Source organism: Montipora foliosa, chromosome 12 (assembly GCF_036669935.1).
Source record: "Montipora foliosa isolate CH-2021 chromosome 12, ASM3666993v2, whole genome shotgun sequence".
NCBI classification, from domain to species: domain Eukaryota; kingdom Metazoa; phylum Cnidaria; class Anthozoa; order Scleractinia; family Acroporidae; genus Montipora; species Montipora foliosa.
In genome coordinates this window covers 28,321,433-28,337,774 of record NC_090880.1, presented here as the reverse complement: position 1 = coordinate 28,337,774, position 16,342 = coordinate 28,321,433, and the positions used below count along the sequence as shown (strand labels likewise).

The window sequence follows — 16,342 nt, the reverse complement described above, 5'->3', positions numbered from 1 at the left end:
CCGATATATTTGTTACTTAAAATTGCAAATATTTTGAGGTATCATCGCTGTTCCTCACAAAGGTGAGGAATTAATAACCTAAGACTTAAACTATTTTTATAGGCTTTCATGCATGTTTCATGCTTTTTTTTGCATAATATCTTGCTTAAAATAAAATGTGTGGAGACTAGAATCTTGCTTGTGGTGTCTCCGGTAGAGCTACATGTTGCAAGGCAAAGTAATAAAAAATGAAGCTTGTCACAGATATTTAATCAGGTTTATAAAATTTAATCAGGTTTATATTATTTCTACAAACACTTATCTCTGCTGCATGCGCATGACCTCTTGTGTGTTCGGGCCTCCCCTATGTGTTACAATAGGAGTTTACCAGGCTCATCAGCACTTTTCAAATGGGTATCGGGAGGCAACACCCTGCCCCACCCATTATCCTTTTTCCGGAAATCAACCAAGAGACAATTACATTAAAGATGCCTCCCTTGATATGCCACTTCTTTGTTAACTCATTCTCAGCTGTTTTAGGCTAACGTTAATATGTGTCTGGAATTAAGGCGACTCGCAGAGACTTAAAGCGACTTTAGGCCACTTAGGGCCACTTAAGGCCACTTAAGGTCCCAGATTAGGCTAATTTTGTCTGCTTGCAAATATGCATACTTTTTAATGACTGGTGTCGTAAGATTTTTGTGTCCTGTTCTTTGCCAAATTGTCATACTGATGTCCTTTTTAGGCGATCAATTTAGGGTTCTTTTGACGCTTCCATCTCAACGTTAATGGACAGAAGATAATTTGTTTATTTTTATTCACTCTAAACTAAGATTAGCTGATTTTGTTCGCTAAATGTTCGATTTCCCGTACAAAACCTATATTTTTTGCCACGTTACGCGAAACTGAGCAATTGACATTTGGAGTTGGGGATACTCTTTTATAAACTTGTCGACATATGAACAGCACAATCTTGTAAGTAATCTTATTATTAAACGCACATGGAGTATTACCCCTTAGAGCTCTCAATGACAACTTAACCAAATCAGAAACAAACTTGAGATCTTTAACTAGATCTTGTTATTGTTGAGAACATGAAACAAAAATAACTTAAAATCTGAGCAAAGCTGATCTTTTTAACCCGACAAAAATAATGCATATGGGTAAAACGGAAACTGTCGCATAAATATTTCAATGCCTTCCCAAGTAAAGAAAGACACTTCAGTTGTGGCCTTTAAGTTTTTGGAAATAAGTGGTGGAGATACGGACAAATGCCTGGGATTATCTGTTGCCAATATCAGTGATCACTTTCTACATAGATAAGAGAAACCAATGGAAGCCCTATTTATAAATAGAAATCTTAGAAAAACAAAGAATTATCCCTCATTTCACATTTAAACTGAAGCCACCATCCGTTAATGAGTTTTTGAACCATTTTTTATGAAGGACACAGTAGTTTGTTTGTGCCCGTCTAGCCGTTATTTAATTTGTCGTTTACTTGAATGTGCTGTGATAATAAACTTGTAGAATAGAATAATCGTATTATTCCAGCCCAAATATATAATTAAACTACGTTATATCATCCAAGGTATTGTTGGAAACTCTTTCGATTAGATTTCGCTTTGTTCAATTAGAATCGCTTTACCGTCAACGCACAAGGTATCATTTTATTTATTGAATGAACAATCACTTTCAGACTGAGTTCAGTACTCCTAATATTTGTAAATAACCTTAAGAATATTAATTAGCGCGTGTAAAGAAAATTTCACCGTACATAACGACCTGAGATGTTTCCAGTGGTTCGCGTGCCGCTGCTCATCAAATAATTAACACCGCATTGAACCATGAATATATATTTATTCTCTCTAAAACTGATAAAAACGAACTAGAAACATATAGCTCCCATTATGCCTGGTAGCACAATTGAGATCAAAGTTAAGCCCAGATTTTGCAACTCCTTAATAACATTAAAAAACATCAAGGATTGTAGTTCACCTCCTGCTGAGGAGAAGGTTTCACTTTTCGTCCTAGCAACTACAGACACTAGACAGTTATATTTAGACGCAAAATTATTAATTTTTCTAAATTTTTCAGTTATGGTCTGCTCAGATATATGCTGTCTTGAAAGAGAGCCTTTTGAAACTGAACTCGTAAATTCATGAAAAGGCATCCAGATGGATGGCTTCGTGCCAGATTTGTTTCTCTATACGGAACCACGCTCTCATCAGTTCTGTTCGATCGTTGATAGCAAAAAGGGCGTTAAAGACTCAGATTTCAAGCAACTGGCCCACTCGAGAATCAAAAATTAATGGAAAAGCTGACAAATGCTTCAGATGAAAAGGAACTTTCAAGACGGGGATTTTAACATCGCATTTAGTAGTGAATAGGGCGGGTTCAATACATGCAAATAACGCCCCAAAGTTGACCAACTTTTCAAGCCAAAGAGACCCCGACAAATGCAGATGTAATTGTGTTTTATCAGAAAGCTGTGGTTAGTTGTCAGATCAGGTGACGATGCAAGTGAGTAAAAAATCAGGCATTCATTTTGACACATTGAAGACACATCCAGTAAAACTCCTTGACGTTTCCGGTTGCTTCTCTGCTTTCATATGGCAATACCCATTTCGGTTAAGGGGAAAATGATTAATTCTAAATTGATAATAAATATATTTGCGAAAGGAGTACGATGCAGCCTTAAAATTTCTAAAGCAAGGTTTGTGCCTGAAAAACGCTGGAGTAGGAAATAAAATTGCCGCAAAAACATGTAACTGATGAACAGTGAAGGTTTAAGTGTTACGCAAGAGCTTATTTTTTTTAAACTGGTAAATTTTGCAAAAAATGCCGCGTGATTTTACTTCGTTCAAGATTTACGAGTACCTCGATGGAGACTACGGCCTCAAGCGGTGGATTAAATACGATATATATTCAAAAAGACTGCGTGGTGAGAAAACGACCGAAAACTATCATGCCACTGCATGCAGTGATTTAGTTGTCTTTCTTAAACGCCGGCGAAGTGAGAAAAGATCTTTAACAAGCGATCATCGCCCCATGAGTACTTCCAATTCATTGTATCCCAACAAATGATAGCCAGAAATGGGGGTAAAAATCTCCTTTGTCACAACGTTTTGTTGACTGTTGAGACCCAATGATCAATATCTTCACGTGTGAGTAGTAGTTTCCTTTGGTTACCTTGTCGGCAAAGAATAATTGTCAAGTATCTCACATTCAGCTTGAAGCCAAATGACAGACAAGATCATCAGGAAAATAATCCTTCGAGACAGGTTTTTTTTGCCTGCATGGCATTAGAGATGAAACGAATTTTTGGCCTAATTTTATAGTGCACGTTATTGGTCAGAATTTTCATCAGAAGCGGCGAAACTCATCTATGATTTATTCCGAGTTTCTTTAGCTCGTCCGTAGTTGCCCATTGGCCACCTGGTCTTATTAGCAGTGAACTGAGTGTTTAAATTGCTTTGAGGGGTTGTTGCGCTGTGGGGGACGAAAAATAACCAAAGATCTAAGCGGCCGAAGTCTTGCAATAGTCTTCAAACCAAAAGATCAGCATGCGTCGATTTTAACATATTCCGAACGGTGGACTACTACTAAGTCGGAGTGAGTGAAGAAGTTACCTCAGGCAGTGTGAAAACGACTGATGTAGTCAACTATACGTGATTCAGTTGGGAACAATTACCTTTTTCGGTATCACACGACTGACAGAAATTAATAATTTCTGTGGAATTCACCATGTCATTTATCATCCTGCGGAATGGTTTCACGGAGTCGAGTTAAATGGCTGGAAATTTGCAGCTATTTTAAAACTGCGACAAGCTGCTGCCACACGGTGGGAGAAAGTATCGCCACTTATAGCTCAGCATGATGCAAGCTAAAATAAATAAATAAATAAATAAATAAATAAATAAATAAAGGAAAAGTCAGTAGCTAGTGGACGTATCGTACATTTCTTTTCTGTTCGCGATCCTACAGCCGAGGCAAAGGTCATCTGCAAGATAACAATACGTCCCATGCACTTTTTGAGCTCTTATTATAATATATTTTTCATATGGAAAACTAGCAATTACGTGATCCTAAGTTCTGGTTCTCTAATTGTGAATGGGGTATTTGATTCCAGCTTCGTTTTGCAGCCAGTGGGGGAGCACTGAATCCACATCTCCGCATGAAGTTAACCGCTAAAATAAACAAACTACAGCTATTCAGTTACTTCCCTGATGCCACACATCCTAGAGATAAGGTACTTTAATTCAAACACGATGATGAACAAACTGAGTTATGTATCTCTTCGGATTCGAAAATGTCCCAGTAAGTTGCTGACCCCTTCAACTGGCTTACTAAGTTATCGCATTGTGAAGACCTGTAAAACGAACTTGTAACTTGCGACATTTTCTCCTCAAAGCATTTCCTCGTGAGATAAATGAATAACAAAATTAGTACCAGAGTGAATTGTCTATGGCTAAATAGCTGTGAGACTGAGCAATTTTTTAAAACGTTTTGACAAATTACTCAACATGATCATTGGAAAGACACCCAACTCAGTCAGAGAAATGTACCAATTCAAAAAACATGTAGTCATGCATTTTTCCTCGGGCGTTGCAGCACGAAAATATGAATGGGGTGATTTTAACACCTCATCGGCACCCGCCTTTATACCCAGTGGGTATAAATGTTTTCCGATACGATTTAAAACCTCATTAGCAGATACAGAGTAATAAATTGACTTCAAAACCTCTTGGAATTGGAATAAAACGTTCTCAGCGAGAAGCTCACGGTATTACCGACAACTGGTTAAAAATTGAAAGCTTGCGCTTCATGTCTGAGGTAAGAACAAGATAACTAAAAAATATATTCAACGGAACTTAGCTAAGAAGAACTGAGACGATGAAAAAGTTTTTGTTTTCCTCGATTACTCCATAATTAAAAAAATCATGGGGCTACAATCATTTGCACTGTTCACTTAGCTAAAAGACGGTAGAAATCAGACAAAGTGAAAACAATAACAACATAATGTCACAAAACAGATTTAGCTCTATTCACAGCTAGCAGTTAATTGAGATATTCACAACACAACAAAAAGACATCCTTTCCGGTTAAATATTCCGATCTGCTGTTTCACGCACACGATAATGGCAAGAATGTTTTTTAATCAAGCCTTATGCGCTGGACCACGACTCCGATATTCTCTGTTCGCTGTTTTACGAACTGACTAGATTTGCTACTATTGAGGAAACAAATACACACCTGAATCTCTTCGTTTCGCCTCGTTAGCTAGAAGGCAAAAATTGAATAGCGGCAAACGCATGGAATTTGCTGGGGATGTCGCAGAGTTAGAGTTAAGTTTCCAAAATCCTGAATTCAGGATTTTGGACTGCCAAAATCCTGAATTTAAGATTTTGGACGGCCAAAATCCTGAATTCAAGATTTTGGAATTCAAGATTTTCGACTTCCAAAATCTTGAATTCAGGATTTTGGAAGTCGTTAAGTCCAACTCTAAGTCATAACTCTACTGAAATAACTCTATTGATCGTTAACCTCGAATTTGCTTAACTTAAAACGTTTATACTTGTTCGCAATCTCAGTTTTCTGCCTCAGTAATACGGAGTCGACTGATTCAGTGTAATGATGCTAGAATTTAGTAATAGTGCAAAAATGTCCGTGAAACCAAGATATCGGCTTTGATGCGGAAAAGTGTAAGAGGCGATTTGAGTCGTCTATGCGCAGATGTGAACGTCACTTATACGGGGGTAGTACTGATGAAAAAGTGAAACACCTTGTGCGACCAATCAAACTTAAAGATAGTTATGGATTATCATTTATAGATATAAAAAGATGAAAATGTAGAAACTTGCGCTCAAGTTCTTCAATGTAGATAAGCAGTGAGGTTCAAGTTTTCAGATAACAACCCATATCCTGACTTGATCAGGTTCTTTCGTCTTTTATGCAAGGGAAGAGCTCGTGCAAACAAAGCTTTATTGGAAGGATTTCTATTCTCTTTATCCTCTGAACTAAAATAAGAAACCGAGACGAGAGTGTATGGGATGTCCCACCAACTCGTAAACTGCGGTTTTCAAAAGGTTAGATGCTCTTCTAGTGACATTGTGTTGGTCAGTTAGTGCAAGTGCGTTGTTAGAGCACATTTCTCCCCCGTTCTTAATTAAATAATCAATGCGAAATTACTGTTAGAACACAACAGCAAATTGTGATTTTCTCTTTTTTTTTAAGAACATTTCCTTAGTTTAGTTAATGGAAGATTCGGCTGGTTTGTAAGAGTTGAATAAAGAGGCCCTATTAGGGGTTATCGGGATACGGGATATTTGGGTAAAAAATTATAGGGATACGGGATATTTGGGCGGAAAATTAAAGGGATACGGGATATTTTTAAAAAGATTCTGGGATATCGAAGTTATCATTTTTTAAAAGAATCAAATAAGAATTAACGGGATACGGGATATTTTGGCCAAAAATTAATGGGATACGGGATACTCAGACCCCCCCTAATGGGGCCTCAATAAACTGGAACAATCGCGAAAAAGGTGGAAGAAGATTTTCAGTTGTAATTTGTTATGACGCTCTCGTTGTTCAACGTCGTCGAAGATCGTTAAATCATCCTCAAAAATCGCAGTTTTACACTTCGAGGAGAATTACAGAACTTCTTCTTGACATAACCTCTGATTTTTAAAACTATTGCAAATGTAACCTGACGGAGTTTCGTTTAGATTCGAATCTGCGAACCGCAGTGATACATACAGTCCTTATCTAGAGCGCCGACGTAATTGAGTATCCAAGAAGGTTTTCGGGTCAGAAACTGATGGCATCACCGTTGACCTGAGGATGGTTGTCTTTTAAGATATTTTGGACGTTTTACCGCAACAAACGTGTCTTCCATTCAACAAAAAAATTTCACGCCCACGAAGTTTGCGGGTTACGTGTTAACCGAACCCGTCTGTCACTCATTCTCAACAGCTAGCTTAAGTCTGTCGTATGTTGATCAGAAAAAGTGATGTAGTTTCCTATTGAAAGAAATGAATCGTGTAACTGCGGTTGGCGTGAAAGAAATTTCAGTACCGTGTAATTGAGAAACGCCGAAACTCCATGTTGTTCGTTTTAGATGTCTTTCAACCGCACGCCTTCCATCCGGTAATCTGTCTTCGATGGCCAGAAATATGAGAGCTGATATATCGGACGGACAACTGTTCCAAGCGGTTTTAATACTTTGGCTAAAAAAAACCAAACAATCAAAAAGTGTATTTGAAGGAGTTTCCGGTGATGTGTTTATTAACAAGACACTGATGTTCTGTGATTCCTGTTTGGCCTCGCAACACTTCTACTTTGGAGATGTTTGGGCCTTTGTCTTATTGTTCTGCATGCAGTCCTTTTAACGTTTAAAAAGGAATGATTCGATGTAATCTAATAATGATAGAATTATTCCTGAAAAACTATTATTTTACCCAAGGCATTCCCATAATATAAACCATCTTGGAAAGACCAATGCTCTATGATGATTCGTATAAGCCAAGCAAACGCAAGATGGTTTGGCCTTCACCTTGGTACATAGATATGCTCTGGTCCCCTTGAGCGGAATAATAAGCAAAATTTCGCAACTTTAATAAGTACCTGATTAATCTCAATCGTGCCTCAACCTTTGTGCCCCTCAGCGTGGAAGGCCACACTGCAATCTGTTAGAATACATTTCTAGCTTTCAAATTCATGTTCCTCGCTATTCAAGAATCGAGTATTTCCCTTCTTTGTAAAGTATTTGAACAATAAACAGTATCAAATCGAGTATTAATATTAACTGTTTGTGGTCACATATTGGTTAAATTTGAAAGACGGTTTCATTTTTGTCTGTAAATGCGAAACCCGGTTGCAAGGCAAGCCAGATTTCCTTGATAATCAGTGAGGGATGTTGTCTTCGCTTAATGCGAGAACTCATTAGTCTTATTAGTAGACAGAGGAGAGCTTTAATTGCTTTTAATATATACATGGCACAAATGGCCCGATCAGTTTCCCTGTTTCATACCGTCGTTCGTATAGGAAACTCATTAGATATCGATTATCACAACGCTCGCCGGAAACTAGCGAGCGTGCAGGGTGTATTGAACCTTAACTGTATCCATTTTGAATTTCACGGGAGACAACCCCCGAGGCTACGAGACTTTAGCACTTAAATTGAATACTTTCTAGCATTCAACACTTCCGAAAAACAAAACCAAATTGACAAAAAATTAAAACAGTGTCTTTTTCTTTGAATTTTCCTTTTTTCCTGCACACGCATGTTTCACAAAAAAAAAACATGTTTCAAAAAAACATAATTTCAAAATGACACACGATTCGTGTTCCGGGCATGTCATCGTGGTTCATTGCAATAAAATTCAAGTCCATTCCAATATTACCTCTTGCGTGCTGAATCAAAGTTGTTAATTATCTGATACCACGCACAGAACGCGGACGAGACAGAACCTTCCAGTCCAGTCACGCTATCTTGATTTAGAATTTTTTCTGGGAAAATTCCTAGCAACTATTATCCAAACAAACAAACCGGTTGCGAACTCCTACGGCAATTCGAAACAAAACAAGGTTTTGTGGAAAGCCGATTGTGCAGCTTCATAACCTAGATCGTCGAGCTAAATACAAGACTTATTTAAGACCAGCTCATGTGTTGAGGGCCTAGAGCTACCTAACATAGTTGACAAGAACACACATTTCCTGTATCGAAGTTAAAGAAACTCTGTAACAAATAAGCAAATAAGTATCTTCTGGAATTGAGCAAAGTTGGCAATATCCCAATAACATATTCTGGTTATCTTGGCTTGACTGTTTAGATCCATCAATAGCAAAATTTTTAGATTTCTGTTGTTAGATCCCCTTCTGTTCTTTTGAATGACTCATTCAGCAAACTCGAAGTCGAGGAAAGATCATATTGTTTTCAGGATTAGCCTCATGCCTATTGCCTTCGTCAGGTGTTGTAAACTCATTCAACACCCGTGACGAGCGGCGTATGCTAAAACCAGGAATATGGGAACACCCCGGAATAACGCAACATCACAGAACACGCAAAATAATAAAGACCAACAAAAAATATTTTATTATTAAAAATACAATTTAAAAAGCGATTTGGTTTTCTGCTGACCAGAACGTCGTTACAGATCTTGGTAGCGGGCCTCCCAACTTGGAGAACGCTGAGTGAATTGCAATCCAGTCATTAACAAATGCAATCCGGCTGTGATGAACTCAATCCTAAATTGGTGACTTTTTTTTGTCTGTCAGGCAGCGACTCCGACGAGGAGCTTTCTCAAAGAGTGTAAGTTTCGTATGGCAGATCGTGAAGCTTAAAGCGTGGAAAGCGCAAATACCCGTGCTAAAATAGTTGTATATCACTTATCCCGAAAGTTAGCATTTTTTTAAAAATTAGTTTTCAATTTAATTGAATATCTCTTTCTTAAGGTTAGATAAAGTTGTTTAATAAGCTTATCAAAAGGTCACCTTTATTTATAGATTATGCAAGACAGAAATGATCGAAATTAGTGATGACTTTATTGTAATTCACTCACTGTTCTCCATGTTGGGAGGCACTACCAAGATGGCGATCTGTAACGACGTTCTGGTCAGCAGAAAACCAAAGCGCTTTTAAAATTTTAATATTTAAATTTTTTGTTGGTCTTCAATGTTTTGGGTGTTCTGTTATGTTCCGTATCCCGGGATGTTCCAGTGTTCCGGTGTCCGGTATTCCTGCCTTTAACACATGCCCGCACGAGCGGCAGTGAACAAACGGCGTGCCACTATCATTTAGGTAAAATCGGACACAAACAGAATCTTGCCTTCCAAATTTCCATCCGCGAAAGCAAGAAGGGTTTCTTTTTCTTAAAATAGGAAGATTTATTTTAGGAACGTCGGAGATTACAACAAAAGAACAAAGCGTTGAGGAAACAATTTGCCTCGGGCTTAAAATAGCATGTTGGTTTTAGAGTAATGGCCAACAACGTTCTTTGAGCATGCCGACAGATTGCACTGTACTGCTTGCGATGGCTGCTGAAGAGGTAACGTCCTCTGCGGATGCCGAAAGCTCTGAAGCTGCAGCAACTATTTCTGCTATGGTGAGTCCGAACATTCTCTGTAGCTTATAATTTCTCAGTTAAATTGATCTACCATTTAACGATGGAGACAACATCTCGAATTGCGGAGACATTGGCAAAAGTTCGTTTTGTCAGCTCGATATTACGTATATATGAGACACCTCAATGAGTGAGATTATTCGAATTTTAAAAAAAGGGCAGAATTTCCCAGTGAGTATGATTTTTACGTTGATCCATCTTGGTTTATATCAAGACGGCTCCTTCACCTGCGATGCACAGTAGCAACCGCTGAAAAAATCGCCTCCGCAGGTCGCTCTTCATCTCATACTGTTGGATGTGCGTTGAAGTTTCAAAGCAATACTGATTTATGCCTTGACCTCGAATTCTGAAACACTTACCAATTTTAATAAATATAATAACTGCATCATTAGAATATTGAATTTTCTGCTCATCTGAGATAACATCAGAAAATCCAGACAACAACAGCCATGCTTCAAGGAACACCGTCAGCATTGGCATTAAAGTATTGGGTCGAAGATTTTGCATTTTCAGACCAAACTTCCAACTTCGGGGGATTTGAAGCAACTGTAATTTTTCTGTATGAAAATATTCTATCAAAAAGTTTAAAGTTACCAAAACTTCACGCCCTAAGAGATGAGACTCCATTTCTCTCAACTGGCGGGGGCGGTAGACAAAGGGGAGAGAAGGATATGTCAACTCCGTATCCTTGTCGGTTGAGATCGCTCACGAACATCACCGCGATTTCTCAAAAAGGCATTGTGTCCCCAGCGGTTCCATAACTTACCATCGTTAGTTCGAAAACGCAAGTCAAGCAGAGTAGGCGTTGCATGACTTCAAAGATACAACTTCACCAGTGATTGTAACAGAATCAACCAGTTAAGTGAGTAAAAAGCATTGAAAGCAGCGGTGATGGTCTAATTGCTAACCATAAAATCTAATTCAGCATAAAATTTCATTGCATCATTTTTTTAATTGAGAAGGAATCCTGAGTGGTTAATTTTGTGCAACTATTGATCACTGTTTGTTGTTTAAGATTTTAATGAAGGATAATTTAGAGTCCGCTTGCAAGCGTGCTACAGACAAAAGCCAATCTCACAACATTTCCAGAGATATCGTCAGCTTTGACAATAAACCCTTGCAAAAGTTCCTTCGCATGAGTGAATTTTCACATTTCGGAAATTCTTGCTAAGACCTTTCCGCTTGCAACAATTATGATGTATCTTGGCAAGGTTCTGAAGTATTTTGTTTTAACTTCCCGATTGTCGCCCATACCTAAGTTATGCCGGTACTTAAAGCTAATTCCTCCGCAAGGTGAAATTTCAGTCTGAGCGATGAAAGCAGAAAATAAGTTCTGACTTCCGTTAGGATCACAGCTCTCCATTGATGATACTTTTGTGAGAGATCCAGCATCAGAGGCTTCACGTAGATGTCGCTAACTTTGACTGATATTTTGTATTACAATTGGAGTCGTCGACAAGAGTTAACTGAGAGAGACATCTGGTTTCATTTGTGCGCTGATTAACATCTCGTAGAACAGATTTGCTCCTAGAGAGAGTCAGTGCCCAAACCCAGAATAGCTAAGGGCAAAAGATTTTCTGCCTCTCTGCAAATTAAAATGTCATTCTGCGTCCTTCCTAGGTAAAAAACGCTTGCCTGCGGTATGATGTAAATGTGATATCGCAATTTGTCTTCCCGGCTGACCGAGACAGAACTTCGTTTCCCAGGTCCTTTTCAGTGTCTATCGTTGAGATTTGTAGAATAATTAAATCATCGTTGTATCTAGTTTAACAACCGGTACTATCTTAACTACATCAGTACTTCAGTGGTAGCAAAGGAAGTTCTCTTCCGGTGATCTTTTCCTGCTTCTCATACCAGTCAGTATGGCATTGACATTCCACCAAGCTTGTTGATTGCCCTTACACATACTTTTTTTTTCTCGTGTTAAATTAAGGCCGTTTGGTCAGATGAGATGTTGAGTGATGACTATCATATCCGACTTGGACTTATTCAACGCTCAGTTTTATTCTTTCAGTTAATTATACTACAGATCAACTTTATGATTGATTTTTATCTGCCATTTTTTGCAGAAAACTCTGTCAGCAGTTGGTTAGTTTATTTAACACAGCTGAATCCTAATTATCGTCGGCCGCATCTCCAACTGACTTGCATACCTCTTTGTAAACTACTACGAGGGGTGTTTCCGGATATTTTTTTTATTCTTTTGGTTCTTTTCTTATGGTTTCCGGATATTTTTTCTATTCTTTTTTCCTAGGACTCTTTTTGTTGGGTGGTTTAGCTTCTCTATTATCACGAGTTCATTGCAGTCAATTGACTCATTGTCTTTCGTGATGTCTGCCAATCCACGTTTTCGTGCAATAGTTCACCTTGAAAGTGTGATGGCTGACTAACCATGTGGACAAGTTTTGAAATGGAGAATCGAAAGACATTAAATGGATGACCCTCCAACTTCGAGAGCAAGACAAATCATGAGCCTGCCCTCATCTCGCGAAAATTTCGGAGCTTTGCCAACCTTGAATATTTAAGTTACAGCCCCGCCAGCCAAATGTTATTCAAATACTGTGCATACATACTTAAGAAAGGTTGTTTTCCATACGACCTTGGCAGATTCTAGACGGCCTAACATCAGACATGGTGGAACAACTACTGGGTGTTTGCTACATACGTTTATAAGATATTGTTTAGTTCAAGGCATTTTCGGCTCGTCCTAAAGAGGTCTTCAGTTTAAGTTACTAGCCTTTGAAGTCTCTAACCCAGACACGGACCCCGAGAAAGAAGTACAAGATTAATCTCTTCTACAAATTTTGCTCCTTTATATTTGTGAGAGCCAATACAACAGAGCGAAAGTCTTGTCAAAAACGTATAAGCTGAAACGGCAAAAGCCTCAATAAACATGAAAGCTCCTTTAAACAATAGCGACGGAACGCTTAATGTCATATCGTGCAGTTTTCTCGTCACCATGATCACAAATGATTACGTAATTGCAAACAAATTGAAGACGAGAAAATGTTTAATTGACAGTACCACATTTGTTTCTGACACATTTCTTTAGCCTCAATCGAATTTCATCGAAGATAGAAAAATCGTGACTCAAAGTAAGAATTTCTAGAGACGCTGCGTGTAATTACAAAAACAAAAAGACAGATGAATGTTTAGATTAACCGAGCTTTATTACCTTCGTACGTAAATAGTCATCAATTGTGTTGTCTTCAATCCTACTTCACCATATATATGGTTTTGTTTTTGCTTTTGGAAAAACGGCCCTTAATCTTTATGTCACACCCTCTTAATTTATCAAACACATTTTTGTCTTCTGACAAAGTTTCCGTGGTGCCTGAAAACTAGCCAAAGGGCGGTGGTAAAAAGGTTTTTTGGGTGTAAATTGTGTGGAAAGCGGTTAAACCGGCTTTTCTTCAAACCATGTAGTTTTGGAGCTTATTGATGGTCTCTCAAAAAGTCCATTTAAGATATACTAAAAGTCATTTCGAATGAACTCGCACTTTTTCGGTTTAGTTGGAATTTGCCCAATTCAGATGACCCAGTTTATGAAGTCCACTCCCCCTAGGGCGAAATTAGCCGATTTCGTCCGCCTCTTCACATTATAGATTCTTGCCAGTCTTGTCAAGACACGACTCAGATAGGTTCTTCAATACATCTGGTGATAAACTTCAAATTCGAAACATACATGGTAACGGTGAAGACAGCTTTTCTATGCCATGTCATTTTACTTATTGATTCAACTTAGAAAGGAAGGGCAAGTTATTCACTTGAAACTTGTAATGTTGATCATTGTGGCCGTACTCAACTACGTCTTTGTGCTTGCTGTGCTATTATTAAAATCAGGTGAAGTATCTTGCTTCCTCCCGCGATAACTGGATATCAGTGTTCTAAGCTTCACGATTCTACTTTATCGTTAGTGTCTTATTGTCTTTACCTTCAACTTGTTGGGGTTCTAGAAACTGTTAGGACTACAGGGTGAATCCAAGGTAGACCCATTCATGCAGACAGGGTCTTGTCACGACAATTTCGGGTTGGGTTGATCTATTTAGGGCAGCTCCCTAGCTAATGGCTTTGTTAGAGTACATAGCCTTGAGGCATTTGCCAACGAATTGGAAGACTGACCGCAATCCTTGACTCAGAGTTAAGATGGGACTTTTTCTTAAAGGCTTTCAGAATGGGTGACTTTTTAAAACTATATAAATTTTTCCACGTCAGTATGAAACAAATTTTCCGGGTCTGGACGGAAAGTACTTCTTGTATGACGGATACTGATAAATTATTCAAGCGATATCTTTATTTTAATAATATTAGACCATAAACAAGAGGGACTTTAAGTGATATCGAAGATATGATTCACAAATCGGTACTCTATTGAAAGTGTCTAAATTTGAAAGATTCACACGCCTTATATTGTTTTACTGAACATGTAACTTTGCCATGTTGTTAAAAACCGAAAATATTGGAAACTTAATGGTCATCTCAGTATATGCGGCACCTGCATTTGTGTCTGTCGGTGTTCTGTTTGAAAAAGGCGCTCGTTTGCTTCAATTAAATTTACTTACAACCACTATTTCTTTCCATTAATCGTCAAGTGTCGTTAACAGAAATGGATTGATGATCTGTTAGTATCATATACTATACTTGATTTCGATCTACTGCTATCATAGAAATTACAAGTTTGCAATACAGCAAACTCTAGATGTTGTTTGCACGGCCTTGATTGAAGAAAGGGCACACCCACTTCCTAATATTTATCAGGGTTTATCTACATTAAATGAAAATATAACGTACAGGAAATTGACACGACAAATGAAAAAGAAAAAAAAAAAAACTGCAAAAAACAAACTGCCACAAGAATAGGAGAGGACACGAGCCGACAAGTAAAATATAGGGAAAACCACAAATGTCTTTTTATATAGTGTACCAGCCATAATTTGGACTTGTATCGAGTTCCTGTGGTAACGTTTTCCCTCTCTGGCGCCAGCGACACTGTTACACATTCTAGTTCTATTAAGTCACAATATGGTAAATGGCTTTTGATCGCTCATTTCGATTGTTCCGGTGCTGGAAACAAGCTGATAGTTAATGATACCGGAAAACGCATTTTATGCATTCGAATTGTATGTTAACCAATCGCGGGAAAATCGTTCAGTTTTTTTGAGATCGCATGCAAAGTTTCTTTAATTTAAGCGTAAATTTTTTTTCGGGCTCCCTTCCATATGCTTGAGTACTCAACTTCAGTGCAATAATCTTTCAACTTGTTTGTTCGTGTGATAAGATTTACCAATTCGTGCGAACGCTAAAATAAACGAAATTGTAAATTTTCCTACGTATGAATTAGAGTTCTAAAACAAAGTTCGGCAAGATTTAATTCATATACAGGCATATTTAAAAGAAAAAATCTTATAAAACGTGTTAACTAGCAATTGGATTAGCGTTTTTCCCTTTTTGGGTTACGTTCGTTGCCGAAAAAAATATGTTTTCCAAATATACGTATCTATGAGGTCCACATACCGATAATTTACTGTACACATCTAAGTGTTTATTAACAAAAATTTTGGTCGGGAGACCGCAAGCAAATAACCAAAGAAACAAGATAAGGAAATATTGTTCTTTTCTTTTACAAATCATCTTAGAAAGATTATAACCATAAGTCTCTCTTTCATTCTTTTTATCGGGGTTTGCATTTTGCGATAAAAATGGTTAATTCTAATTTATTCACTCCCGAACTGTTGAGAAAGATTAAGTGACGTAATTTACTTTGATAAAAGGAATTGGGAGGGACGAGATAGAATGTAGCGTTCACGAAAGTTCCTTGTAAAAATCTGACGTAACGCTTGTTTCAGTATTCGTTGTTGCGGCATAGCTTATGAATCATTGTGTTTAGTAATACCAGCAAATGTAGCCAATATTCTCGTACGAGTGGTAAAACCGTTTGTACAAGTAATTCGTAGGCAAGTGACGGTTGTCGCAGGAAACGCTATGATGATATGTTGCTGACAGTCATTTAACCCGATTCAAAAGCACACCCAAAACGCCCGAAATTGTCATCGCGCACTGTAGTTTACATACGCCGTCTAAATGAAAGTAAGGTGTGATTTACCTTTCTTAAAGGTAAGTTGATAGAGTAAAGGCTGACAAGTCAAATAACCGAAGCTTTTCGCATCGCATGGATACAAGATATTTTCGGCCGTAATTTTTCTGTATCCCGTGATATCTAAGGGCGGCGTAATTAAGGC

General features: G+C 38.0%; 1 protein-coding gene across 9 annotated transcripts in view; it reads left to right on the top strand.

Annotated features, from left to right (window-relative positions):
• Positions 1-16,342, top strand: part of LOC137979594 (doublesex and mab-3 related transcription factor 3, truncated-like) — a 96,621-nt gene that overhangs the window by 66,419 nt on the left and 13,860 nt on the right. For 2 of the 9 annotated variants that reach the window (XM_068826889.1, XM_068826887.1), the window contains exon 1: positions 15,908-16,217. The exons of 3 other annotated variants lie outside the window; for them this stretch is intronic. In XM_068826889.1, coding sequence (XP_068682990.1) covers positions 16,185-16,217 — 33 coding nt within the window. In that variant the 5' untranslated portion in view covers positions 15,908-16,184. Of the gene's footprint in view, positions 1-2,376; positions 2,500-9,743; positions 10,086-13,709; positions 13,792-15,907; positions 16,218-16,342 lie in introns of those variants that run through there. 4 more of the 9 variants (XM_068826892.1, XM_068826884.1, XM_068826888.1 and 1 more) reach the window with 4 other exon arrangements.